Genomic DNA, 13,366 nt, shown 5'->3' on the forward strand with positions numbered 1-13,366 from the left:
GAGAAATTGACAAAAAAACTGATAACCCTTGGAGTGACAGTCATTGAGTGCTTAAATTTTATGTGCAAACCAAAAAGATCACTACTACGAACTAAGAAAATTGCACAGAGTAAAACAATATCTCTCACTTGAGTCTCAAATTATTGCAGTGCAAAATTTTATCTTGCCACGTTTGGATTACTGCAATTCTTTTTGTTGGGCGGTGCAAAAAGGTCAAGCATATAAATGCTGCAATGAGTACAACACGCTTCTTGTCGTTTCATGTTCAATCTACGGAAACTACGGAAACAAGAACAGTGCAGAGAATATAGATATAATCTGCATTGACTAACTATGGCTCGAAGAACTGATTTTAAAATCTTAACCTTTGTTTATAAAAATGATCTTGATATACCAAATTATCTAAAAGACCTGATATTTATTCAAGAGAAAAATAGCAGTGAACGATCAGAAAACCAGTGGAAACTAAAGCTTTAAAGTTTTCGAAATTCTTATGAAAATAGGTCATCTTCAGATCACGGTCCGCGGAAATGGAATTCAATGCCGTCTTACCTACGCAACAGATCACGTAATATACACATGAGTTCTCTTGCAAGGAGCTCAAGGCTCTTTTTCAAGTTCTTACTGAAACTACTCTTCAGACGGAAAATGGAAAGTAAGCAGAAAAGTTCGAGTCGACAAAACGATATAAAGAAAAAGCTCTGGAGAAGAGGGTGCTTCCTTGTTGAACTAGAAGGTTTGTAAAGAAAATAATTGCTCCACCAGATAACAAGAAAAATTATGAAACATTTATTCTGGGTTATTGCTAGTGTTTGGAGTTTTCATTGACAAATCCCTGACTATGTCGTGCCCACGAGGATTTACCTTGACTCCATGCAGTGATAAGATTTTTGACAATTTTAAAACATACAATATTAAGATCCTAACTGATATGGCCCGCACCCACATTTTATTTGACAAAAACGATCGCCGTCTCATGGGACCAATAGAAACAACTGGAGAAATGTATTTCTTAATTGAAAAATTGAAAATTCACAACTTCAACCTTCAATGTGAGAATCGTGGCCCTCATAAGCAGAGGCGATAAATCAGCAGCCATCTTAAAATTAAATGACTGTTACCATGATGTGGCACGGGATCACAGGGTTCCATTTGCGAAACGCAAGAATTTCAGATTCAGGCATGTTTCTGCTGATGGAGTACATTCAAAAGCCACGGACATCAGAGAGTTAGCATCTGATTTCCAAAACACTATCAGAAAACAGAAAATATGGTACAGGTAATAGTGAGCTCGTTTTTATATTTTTAAGCATAATTTCTCCAACCATTTGTTGTGGTTTTGCTCGGCTTCAGCAGAAGAAAATAACAAAGTGTTCGGTTAGAGCATAGGTACGCAGTTATGGTCGACCAAATGCTCTGTTAGAGTTGAAGTTATTACATTGCGTACAATTGCCTAACAATTTCTTCAGTTTTTGCTCGGATAAAGCTGAAGGTATTAGGATATTCCATTTTTTTGAATGGACGTTGTGGAATATGCTCAAAAGTAACAATTAAACTGATCAGCCCACCTTTGTGTCCAGAAGAGGTGGAAAACCAGAACTTCTACTATACTACTATTTCTACTACTACTCATTTCTTTTTTTATTCGAATATTCATTATATTTCGTTATGTAAGAAATGTTAAACCCAACTTAAACTTTTCCATTTGCAGGAGGGAAATACAGCCATACACCTGGCGGCCAAATTTGGACACATTGGGGAACTGGCTGTTTTCCGGGACTTTGGGTTGAATCTGGCTCATACAAGTGCAAAGACTGGGCTAAATGCACTGCACGTGGCATCTATTCACGGACAGACCCAGTTTGCACAGGAGATACTTCATCATGTGAGTATTAAACACGATGTGAGCCGAGGAACCAATAGAATATCATGTACGATTTGTGGAGAGAGTTGGGACGAACAATTTTTTCAAAAAAAAAATACTTTTACCGCATTCACAAATATATTTTGACACTTTTTTGATCAGTTATTACCGCTGACTCTTTTTCCGAGGACTGGATATCTCTCCAAAAAAAAAGGAAACAACTGAAAAATGTTTTTTTTTTTTGTAAAAAGAATTGAAAATGTCCACAATTTCTTTTTTTAGTTAAAAACAGCCGATATGTCTCAACGTTTTAGCAAATTGCTCTGATTAAAATGTATCGCTCAAAGCGCACTAATGTGCAAGTTGCGTCATTTTTCTTAAATTAGATAAAAATTGGCGAAAAAAGCTGAGATTATCGTGAAAAGAACAAAATATATAAAGTGAAGCTATTTGGGCTCAAATATTTGAAAACTCAACAATTTTTGCGTGCAGAGAATATTCGTCAAAATCATTCTATTAATATTACTAATATCGCCGACAAGCTATATAAGAACTAAAATCCTTCAATTTAACCTAATTAATTCAAAAAACTTAGAAAACTAAATTTTAGTTTTTGCCATTACTAATTCTCATCCAGGTTCCGGGCAATCTTGCAAGTGGTGCCCCCGAGGGCGCAGATGTGGAATCAGACAACGCCCCAGAGTATGGTCTCACCCCACTCCATCTGGCATCCCAATCTGGTCACGAATCTCTAGTCAGATTGTTACTCAACAGTGCAAATGTACTAGCAGACGCTCAGACCATGGTCAATGTAAGTTATCAAAGATAATAGTAACTGGTTATAAATTTCTCACTAAAATTTTCTGGAAAAATTTTACGATTTTCTCAATGTCATAGTTTATACCAAAATTATTATCCCAGTCGATAATCAAACATAGCCGGCAGATTGCCGGAAAATAGCCGCGATAGACGCTTAGGGCCTTCCATGAATTGAAACAACTAAAGAGATTAGATAGACAGATCGACCACCAGTCCTTTAATAGACCACTAGACTTTTTGGGTTAGCTTTGGACTGTCATTTTTATGAGAAACATAAGCTCTATAAGGAGAAAGCCCTAATAGGGCTTTTCAAAATTAGGATCTCTTCCGTTTGTGCCCCCTCAGCTTATTGGGCGCATATTATTTGCACCCCTCAGATGCACGTGCAATATTTTTTTACATAATGACTTTCTGTGTAATGGCACGTGCTCTGTAACTGGGGGGCGCATAACGTACTGGGGGCACAAACGGAGAAGATCCCAAAATTAATATTCAAAATCAAAAACTCAAGACTCTAATAATCAAGAATTAGGGCATATATGTTTGGCACTACTTAGATGCACACTATTGACCTTTAACAAGTAAATGTTCATAAATTTTAAGTTCCATAAGTGAGTTCAGAAGACATTTTTTATTGAGGTAAGTCATTTAAAAAGTCAAGAAGTCAGGGTAAGACTTTTAAATGACTTACCTCACATTTTTTTTAGTGAGGTAAGTCATTTAAAAAGTCAAGAAGTCAGGGTAAGATGAAACTGAAATCTGTTAGACGAAGTAAAAACAAAATTGAGGAGCGCTATAATAGCCGCCTGGAATTGAGGACGCGGCTAATAATAACAATCTTTGAAGACCCCACAGAACTTGTGTGAAAAATTGATAATTTTTTGCGATATCACAAGATTCTTGCAGAGTCTGGTCTCTACTAGGGTAGTAAATCACATATGAAATCCTGGTAAACAATCGTGCCTCGTGAACCCAGTTTTTGAAGTAGCAAATGCATTAACTTTGCATCTGATCAACAAAATTACTTACTATCTTAGTGTTTCTTCTTATTTTGTTGGTGCTTTTTTTCCTAATACGTTTAAATTTTTAACATGTCTCATAGAGTTGAATTAAGTAAACGTTTCAAAAGCCACCAGATATATTTTATATTTCACGGTTCATTTAAATTATGATTTATAAAAAAGGATTAAATGAAGCTTAAGATAAAAAGCGTTGACGCTAAGATGGCCAACCCGGACTTGAGTCTCAGAGCATTTCAGCGCTGAGCCAGCACATATTTTAAGTTTCTTTATGTGCAGTTCTTCTTCATTACGATTATATTGAGGTCATGGAGTTAGCCCAGGCTAAACTTATCCAGTGCAGTCTAAAAAATACTGATACCCCAAAATTAAGTCTGAGCAGAGTAATCTTATACTTTTGTAGCTCATAACTGGTAATTACTATAGAAGTACACACACTATTTTTATATAAGCTAGTTTGTAGGCAATTACAACAAAGTCCATTTAGTTTAGTGGTTACGACTTGCTATGCAAACTAAAGGTCCAAATACCCACGCGGAAGTTCGAATCACATATAAAGCAAAACTTTTTGGCGGGAGTTACGCTGAGCATATTATTTTTCATGCAGTAAATTTTACTCAAAAATCAAGACTAGTCTGTGTAAATTTGGTCATGAACAGAGAACTGTCCATCCTAAAATACAGAATGTCTCTGTACTGATTCAGCGCTGATTTACTCTGCCACCAACTACCGGGAAACTGATGCTCAATGGCAATAATTGCATATTTTGGAGCTTTTCTACCGTTCGAATACTTCAACAGATTGAAGGACCGACTATATTTATGGCAAAAAAAGTGTGTTTATATTGATTTCTGCGTTCTATTTTTCCTTTGTTGATTTTGTCCTGCTTTTGATAATTGTTTTTAATGTAATTGATTTACCGGGAAAATATAGCAGAGCATTGAAGGAGTCACCGATGTTGAAAATAAAGAAAATAGCAAAAATTCTGCCTCAAAATAGAGTAGGGGAGTCTATGATCGATATTCCTCCCGGCTCGAGATGTCAGCGCCATTTCGGCCTGTTTTTTGTTTTTTTTTTTCTAGAAATGAGCTGAACTTGTTGAGATTATGTAAGAAATGCGAAGAATGCGCTGAAATGTGCTGAAATTTTAAAAGTGCGTTGAACTATTAACATTTCAGCGGATTTTGACGCATTTCTTGCATAATTTAAGCGCATTTAAATATTTAAGCGCAAGTAAATTTCACACATATTTTTAACACCTTCTTCGTCGCCTTCCTTACAAAATTGCACCTGTTTTAAAAGTTCTGCGTTTTTCAGTGCAATTCGTACACAGTTTCAGCGGATGTCAACGCATTTTATGTATGGTTTTTGCCCTGAAATCTTACTGCTTAATTTTTCTTTTTATTACTGATTATTATTTTTGAAAATAACGCGCTGAAATGAAGTCAAAAATGCGCTGAATTTTCAGTGCACTTCTAACATACTTTTACTGACAATGAGCTGAAATTTTTTGAAAAAATCAGCGAATTTTTGCGCATTTCGTACAAAGGTTCAGCGCATTTCAGAACATTTTACAGAGCATTAGCATTTCAGGTGTTTTGAGCTGAGTTTTTTGAAAATGCAGCGGATTTCAGCGGATTTCTTACATAATTTTCAGACAATTTCTCGACCCAGTTTACATCTGATAAATCAAACCAAAATTGTGAGTGTTTTGTTTTGAAGAATATTGTGCTAAATCTTTTTTTACTATCGTTAATTCAATAATCAATACAACGTAGATATAATTAACTAGATATGGTAATTGAACAGTTTATATCCAAACTAACTATCTCAACTAATAAAGCAATGACTTTGCATTTCAGAAATACGTTTATATAATTTTACAAAATCAAAGAAATTCAAGAACCATAGTTAAGCACTTTTATGGAAATTACCGAAATATAAATTTTTAAGAAAATTATTATCACTCGGCCTTTATCCCGTTTTGTCTTCAAAAACTAAGGTATTACCGGGATATGATCCAACAAGTCTCCTGACGAGAGCGGAATTTGTTCATAAATTCCAAGAGATGATTCCACGGAAAAGTCAGAGTCTTCAATGTAGCTGTTATAACAAATTGTTCTTTTTCCTTATTCTGAAGAAATTTTTTACACCATATTTTTGTAAATTACACACGTAAATATGGATATTTGAACGCGAGTTTATTTTCTAAAATGCGCAAAAGTGTGAAATGAACAACTTTAAGTGAACGACGTTGTTCATCAATGTTAACAGTACCTGGGCTTGGACCTGAACATATGAAAATATTCATACTAAAAAATTAGTTGGAGCTAGTGACTAAAAGTACATAGTCAATCTTGCTACTAGAGTCTTTTCAAGTGTGTATCAATTGTCTTTATGAGTATTTGGGGTCTTTTTGTCAGCTGGGATTTGGCATTTTAAAACTCAAGCTCTGGTCTACTATTTTTCCGTTGGGAGTCATTCCTTATGGGCTGGTCAAAAGCATTTTTTACAAGAGCTCTATTTTGGAATTCTGGACAGCTGTTGCTTCCAAACTGAAGGAGAAATGTCGCGAGACTAAACAACACTTCACTATGGCAATCCAGCTAAAAGACAGTTAAAAAATTGCTAATAGTCTTTAGAATTTTGTTGAATTCTTATGATGAATCAGTTCGCTGTTGGACTAGAATGCCATAATGATTTTTTGAAAGAGACAAGGTAACTTAAATGTAGTTGTCTTCTTGCTCTTAGCAATAATGAAGATACGGCATTTTTCTTTCAAAAAATAGTTATGAAGCATCGTTTTTTTTGTGAAAAGAAGATGCAGATTTTTGATTGATTAGTGAAGAACATCAGATCATTCAAGTGCAAATAAAAAGTTCTCTTCGACTGATGATTTGAGAGAATCTGCACTCAATGTTCTTTATTTAGAAATTGGAGACCAGGAAAAATTGAGCATGAAACTTTGCATAAAGCAAAAGTCCAGTGTAAAAAATTATCAGGGCTAAAGAAAAACGTTAAAAAATTATTTTAAGTAAAGGTCGAGCTTGAAAACTTTGGCAGATGGTCTTTTCATAAGTCGAGGTTAAAACCTGGTAAACACTATTTTCTTTAAAACATGCAACCCACTTTTTTCTCAATCTTTTAAATTTTAATATTTAACTGAAAATGAACAATTTGCCTCGATCCATCAGACCACGAACACGCAATACTTGTTCGTTCACTACATTCACTCGGACCCTTTAGTCCGCATTCTTCCATACTAGTCCAGATACCCCCACTCCTGCTCTGGTTGACGCTATTTGCCAACAGACAATCCTCCACAAAGTCAGAATCAACAGTTGTCAAGCTACTAATTTCGTCACAGCTTTGTTCGTAGAAACTTTTCACCTGAAGCGGCAAGCAATCGATAAATTTATTGCTAATCTTTTTATCTTTCAAATGCGTTTTGCAAGATTGAGTTAGCCGTCAATTTATTTTATTTAGAATGATGTGATGGTAATATAGAAACTGATTTTATCATATAGTAAATATAATAGTTCTTATAGCAAAACCAGAAAATTTCAGCAAATATTGACGCAGATCTTCCTTGATACCACTCCTTAAAAGCCTTGTACAGCGGAAAACGGTGCTCGAGGTAATATAAAGAGGTGGGAGATTCGATTTCAATGGTATATGGCCCCAACAAGAGGGGATTTCCATATGGGTGTCTGGTCAACGAGTATGGGACTGAGCTAATGTGAACCAGATAATTATTAATTCAAATTTTAACTCAAAAAATAGATATGATAACAATATTTGTTAGAAAACCGTCAACGCAGAAAATAGTGAGTGCAAAGGCTCAATGTTAAAAGTGTAACAAATCGTTAGCGGTATGAATATGTCATTAAAAGTCTTGACTATTTTAAACACGGCAATGGTCTTTAAGTAAACTTTTATTGATCTAACTCGAATTGGGTTAAATACCAGAAAGATTAAACATAGCCGGCAGATTGCCGGAAAATAGCCGCGACGCAATAGGCATTTGTGGCCTTCCAAGGAATTGAAACAACTAAAGAAATAAGATATACAGATTTAACACCAGTCCCTTAATAGACCACTAGACTTTTTGGGTTAGATTCGGACGGTCATTTTTATCAGACACAAGCGCTCTATAAGGAAAAAAAGCCCTGACAGAACTTTTTTAAAATTAGACTTAGAAATCAAAAATTCAAGACCTTGGCACTCAAGTATTAGGGCATATACGTTTGGCACTACTTAGATGCACACTCTTGATCTTTAACTAGTAAATGTTCATAAAATATGAATCTCATTAAGTGAATTCAGAAGTCAATTTTTTGAGTGAGCTAAGTCAAAAAAATGACCTAAAATCAGAACAAAAAGTCACGTCACGCACTCAAATTTTAACGGCAAAGCAGTTAGAATTCACTGAAATTGAAAAGTTCGATGGTCGAGTAAATGAAAAACATAGCAGGACAATTCATGAAACACAATACAAATAAAATGAAAAAAAAACTGAAAACTAATGTACCTGACCAGCAGATCAATTGAACAATCCCAGCAAAAAAGATAATCTCAATAGTTGAGAAATTAAAATAATCAAAAAAGCTAAACAAAAAAATAAACTTTGCTAAAAATCTTGAAGATTTTACCCTATATGCCAAATTTTATACAATTCAAAAAACTCAAAACTCGCTGACAAGACTAGAAAAAGATTTATTATCCAATAAAGGTAGATAAACTCCAGTAATATGACAATTGCTTCAAAAAAAAACTGACACGCGCAAATTTTTTAGACAATTTCTAAATTTCGCGGAAATAAAAAGTTCAAAACATTTTCGTGGTCTTTGGAGTTCTGCCAAGTAACCCAACTGCAAAAACTAAAAAAGTTTCGTTGGCCAGTAAACATCGTTAAACTCAGAAAATGACAAAAAAGTTAACCAAAATCAAAAACAATTGCAATTTTAACAAAATCTTGCTAAATTTCGTGATATTAGCATGTTCTGAACCATTTCATTTTCTCCAGAGATTATCCACTATCTCTTTTTTAAATCTAGATTAGTTTCATTGTCTCATAAAGACCAATGAATTTGGTACAAAAAAATAGTTTTCAAAAATAATTTTAAAAAAATTATTAAAAGTTGCTATAACTCGTGTTATCAAAATACTGATAACCAATCCATTACCTCCAACAACTATTCAGTAAATTATTATCGCGATGAAACTAAACGATGACAAAAAAATTTTTTAAATCGAAATTAATCATGAAAAAGACTAGAGTGACAGAACAGTATTCAAAACCAAAAATTATACGTTACCAAAAAAAACCCTAAGACTAATTGCAGAGAAAGAGTTGTTCAAAATTTGTAAGAAAAGAAGCTAGCAAAAACTCAGTGCCATATGTTTCAAATGCAAAAAAGTCTTAAAAATTGAAAGCAAAAAGACAAAAAACTATTAGTTCAAATCATATCTTTCAGTTCAATCAAGGCAGGGCGAAAAAAAATGTCAATCTTACGAGAATGTTAGAAAGAAACATTCTTGAATGTGGAGAATAAAAAAATAGTGAAAAATATTTAAAAAAACCAATTCGCAATTTCTGAAAAATCAAAAAACTAAATTTGAAACCCTAATTAACAATCAAAATGGGTAAAAAAATTGAGGCAAAGAACATCGATTTTTGTTTTTAAGCAATTGAGGTTTAAGAAAATTGCATATCTATCTACATTTTTCAGTAAGAAGCAATAAAAGCTCAGTTGGGAAAAACTAAAGTTTTTTTGAAAAAAAATACTGAGAATATGGTTTACAGTTTAACTGAATTTTATAAAAATATCGCCTAAAACTAGCAACAAAACGAAATCAAAAAACAGCGATGTTAAGCCATCAGAGCTCTTTATGGTAAATAAAATCAATGTACAAACAAAAAACTTAGACAATTTCGACAAAAACCGCCAAAATCGGATTAGTATAAGTACAATTTAAAAAAAAACAAAACACCTCACGTCAAAAGGAGGCATCTAATTGATAAATTATCAAGAAACCCCTGACATAATTACTATTTTGGCTTTTAAAAAAGTAAGTTCTAAAGCCAAAAATGAAAAAATTAATGAAAAAAAACCAAAAATTGAAAAAATAATTTAGAAAACTTGTCGAACTTTGCACTTGAAACGCATTATTGAGCTGTCAGAAACATTGTGGTATCGATATCGATTGCTTTCACATTCATTTGGCATCGGTCAAAATTTACTTCTACAAAAAACCAAGTTACTATAAAAGAATCGGGCAAATGGATGAAAACACGGCTAAAAACTGTCACCTATATGCGCCAATCTCTCAAACTCTTTTCAAAGTCTAAAAGTCATTCACTGAACGCAGCGCATGAACAAAAAATTTCTCTTGCTCAGAAAACATTTGCTCACACGGCAATTATACTCACTTTCACTATTGGGTCAAAACGCCGCCTTAACAAATAGTACTTCCGGTAAAAAAGAATCTTAAGAAAACCAATACTCCTTTTCGAGTCGTAGGAGTCAGCGCTCCAATACAATTCAAACTCTTTGAATTGTAAAAAGACAGAGCACCAGCGCAATTCAATTCTTAGATTGTAAAAGAAACCCCGATGTCACCAATAACAGCCGCTATCGCTTCTTGGCTATTTAAAAAATGATTATTTGCTACATACCACAGCGCTTGTTTTTGAACTTTCATGTTCCATTGCAAACGGCTCGATCAAGTTGCTCTTTACAGTTACAAAGTTTCTCTCCTCTGTTAATTCGCCCACGCTCAATTCCTCAAAGGTTCCCGGGGTGATTTCCCTTCCAATCGCTCCGATCAGTTCACCCTCTTCTACCTCTTCTATCGTCAACAACACATCCCCATTCCTGGAATATAATTTAATTTGTGATAGATTCGAAGCCACAAGTTGAGCGTAGTTACACTGCGGTGATCTTGGTTTTTTTCGACGCGTAGAAAAAAGTTGGCTTGCTTGAGGTTTTTACCGGAAGTATGCTTTATACAGGCAGCTTTTGGCGTAAGAGCGAACGCGATTGAAATTGCGGTGTGAACGAAACTATTCTTAGTGACAGAACTTTTTTGATCATACGCTGCATCGAATGAATGACCATTTGACTTTCAAAATTGGTTTTTGAAAGAATGATGGTTATACATAATTTTTTTGATATTCTTTTGAGCATTTGGCTTAATTTCTTTTGATTATATTTGCCTTTCGTTTGCATTGTTCGTTTTCCGCTGCATTATTCTTTTTCCAGACGCTTATCATCTGGAATACATGTTACTGCATTTTTGAGAGTCTAATGTTTGGTTCCACGTGAAAAATCAGCTCAATTTTCTGAATTTTTGTTGTTTAATTTCTGGCTTTTGTCAATGAGGTCACTATTTTGGGATCTTTCAGTGAAATATACTGTTGTCATTTCATTTGGCGACGTCTGTTTGAAATTTCATGAAATGAGTGCTTCATTCCCTTACCTGAGATTTTTTCTTTAAAAAAATTGTACATAATTTTATTCGATTTTGACTTGTTTTCGTCAATTTTTTTTTAGCGTTCGTTGGTTCGTATTCTCGTATTAAAGTAGGAGGGCCAGTACGCTGTTCATATCACAATTTACATTCACCAGTCTTGATATGTTCAGCTTAACTCCCGCCAACATGATTTACTTTATATGCGATTCGAAATTCTGCGTGGGTACTTGTTACTTACAACATGGGTACTTAAGACATTTAATTTGCGTAACAAGTCGCAACCGCTAAGCTAATTGGGCTTTTTTGGTAATTGCCTACAAACGTTGAGGCAAGTAAATAGTGTGTATACTAATATAGTAACTACCATTTATAAGCTACAAAAGTATGAAATTATGCTGCTCAGACATAATTTTGAGAAATAAGTACGTTTCAGACTATAGAGGATAAGTTTAGCCTGGGCGAAATCTATGACCTCAATATTATCATAATGAAGGAAAACTGCACATAAAGAAATTTGAATTTTTCTTGAGACACAAATTGATTTCAGTTTTCACTCTTGAAATGTGTTGGTCCAGCGCCGAAAATGGTAATGAACTTTTTCATAACTGCGTTGTTAACAACAATTTGATTTCTTACAAAAAATTTTAAGGTTTTGAATCAAATTCTTCACTTTTCTATTTTAACAAAAGGACAGTTATGTGAAATGTTGAATATCCGGTGGTAAACAACGAATGGTGACTATTTTAATACTTAATTTTTCCAATCTTCCATTCTTTCCGTTTACAAAATTATGACTCCTTTTTGTTACTCTTTTTGTATTTATAACCCTTTTTTTCTAGTTTTTGGAGCCTCATTGTATCTTGCGAAAACCCACGATGAGTTTTTGGCGTAACTTACTTTTTTTGCTCTGCTTTTGAAATCTGTAGTAGTGCAAAATATATTAAGGGTGTTTAAACATTTTACTTGGAATGTTTTTGAATTTTTACATTTGTAGTTGGTTTTAATTAACATAATACAACACTCAGGATTGGTTAGCATAACTACCTAAAGGTATTTACCAATAGGAGTATCGCTTAGTGGTTAAAGGAAATGACTGACATACAGAGATTGTTGATTCGAACCCCTAAGTTGTCGGAACTTTTTGCAGCCGTAAAAATTTTCTGAGATGAACAGCCGCATCTGAACATTTTGGAGCCACTATTTTTTAAACTCATGTGTGTAACCTTCAATCTGTTTTTTCTTTTGTTGGCAGCTATTCTGCAGGCAATCTGCTGGCTATATTTAGTGCCTTAGAACTGGATAAATTCTTGTATCGTTGTGAGAACTTAGGGAGTAACAATCCTCAAATGGTTGACAACATGTACTCCTCATAATAAAAACAATTTACAAGATTGTTCCAACCCCTCTTGAGGGAGGAGGAACTATGTAGTCAAACGGGTTTTTTTTGTTCAGTCAATTTTGACCGATCAATATATTCATTGTAGAGAATCGTGAGTGGTATCATTAGCGCAGAATATAAAATTAATTACCTTTTTTGAATTTCGTTTTCTAGAGCGAGTTATTGTCGTTCGAATTTTTGTGAGTATTAGATCAATTTGCCTTATTTTTGTTCACCTTTTCTGGAATTTTTGCCTAAAGTTTTGTCAATTTTGCTAAAATATGTAAACATTGTTAACAATAGTTTTCTTGATTTTTATTTTAAAGACAAAAATCTACTGTTGATTATTTTGATTCAATTTTTCTGCTAAAAGTTTGGCTAAACAATTCATAATTCAGCTTTTTTCGTCAAAAATTGCCCGAAATAAACTAATTTAATTCACTTTAATTAAATTTGCCGGAAGTGCACACCCAAAAAACAACTAACACAATCTTTGTAAACTACAAACGGAGCTAATCAGACTCCGAATTCCCTTGAGAGTCGTCTGGAATAAATTTTTTGCCGTTTCTTGATAACTTTACTCTAAGATCATCAAAAACGCAACATTTATTTTCGATATCTAACTCAAAAATTATCTATATCTATAACATTCTAAAAAAGTGAGTGTTCTTAATCGATTGACATAAAAAAGATGATTGAGTTTTGTCCATTTTTGGACTGTTACAATCCAAAAACAATTTGGAGTGTAATAAGTCGTTTTTTCTTTTTTTATTTTAAAAAGTTTTATTTTATGTTAATTAAAGAACAGAA

At 33.8% G+C, this 13,366-nt stretch overlaps 2 protein-coding genes across 2 annotated transcripts in view; one reads left to right on the forward strand and one right to left on the reverse strand.

Annotated features, from left to right (window-relative positions):
• Positions 1-13,366, forward strand: part of LOC142338137 (uncharacterized) — a 244,331-nt gene that overhangs the window by 145,277 nt on the left and 85,688 nt on the right. The window contains exons 22-23 of the mRNA XM_075387771.1: positions 1,712-1,885; positions 2,502-2,675. Of these exons, the coding sequence (XP_075243886.1) occupies positions 1,712-1,885; positions 2,502-2,675 (348 nt within the window). The remainder of the gene's footprint in view (positions 1-1,711; positions 1,886-2,501; positions 2,676-13,366) is intronic.
• The window catches only part of LOC142337836 (uncharacterized), a 66,145-nt gene continuing 58,251 nt past the window's right edge, over positions 5,473-13,366 (reverse strand). Inside the window, exons 4-6 of the mRNA XM_075387377.1 lie at positions 10,382-10,580; positions 6,884-7,092; positions 5,473-5,805 (exon numbers count right to left, since the gene is read on the reverse strand). Of these exons, the coding sequence (XP_075243492.1) occupies positions 5,700-5,805; positions 6,884-7,092; positions 10,382-10,580 (514 nt within the window). The 3' untranslated portion in view covers positions 5,473-5,699. The remainder of the gene's footprint in view (positions 5,806-6,883; positions 7,093-10,381; positions 10,581-13,366) is intronic.

Source organism: Convolutriloba macropyga, chromosome 4 (genome assembly GCF_964194025.1).
Source record: "Convolutriloba macropyga chromosome 4, txConMacr16.3, whole genome shotgun sequence".
Lineage (NCBI taxonomy): Eukaryota > Metazoa > Xenacoelomorpha > Acoela > Convolutidae > Convolutriloba > Convolutriloba macropyga.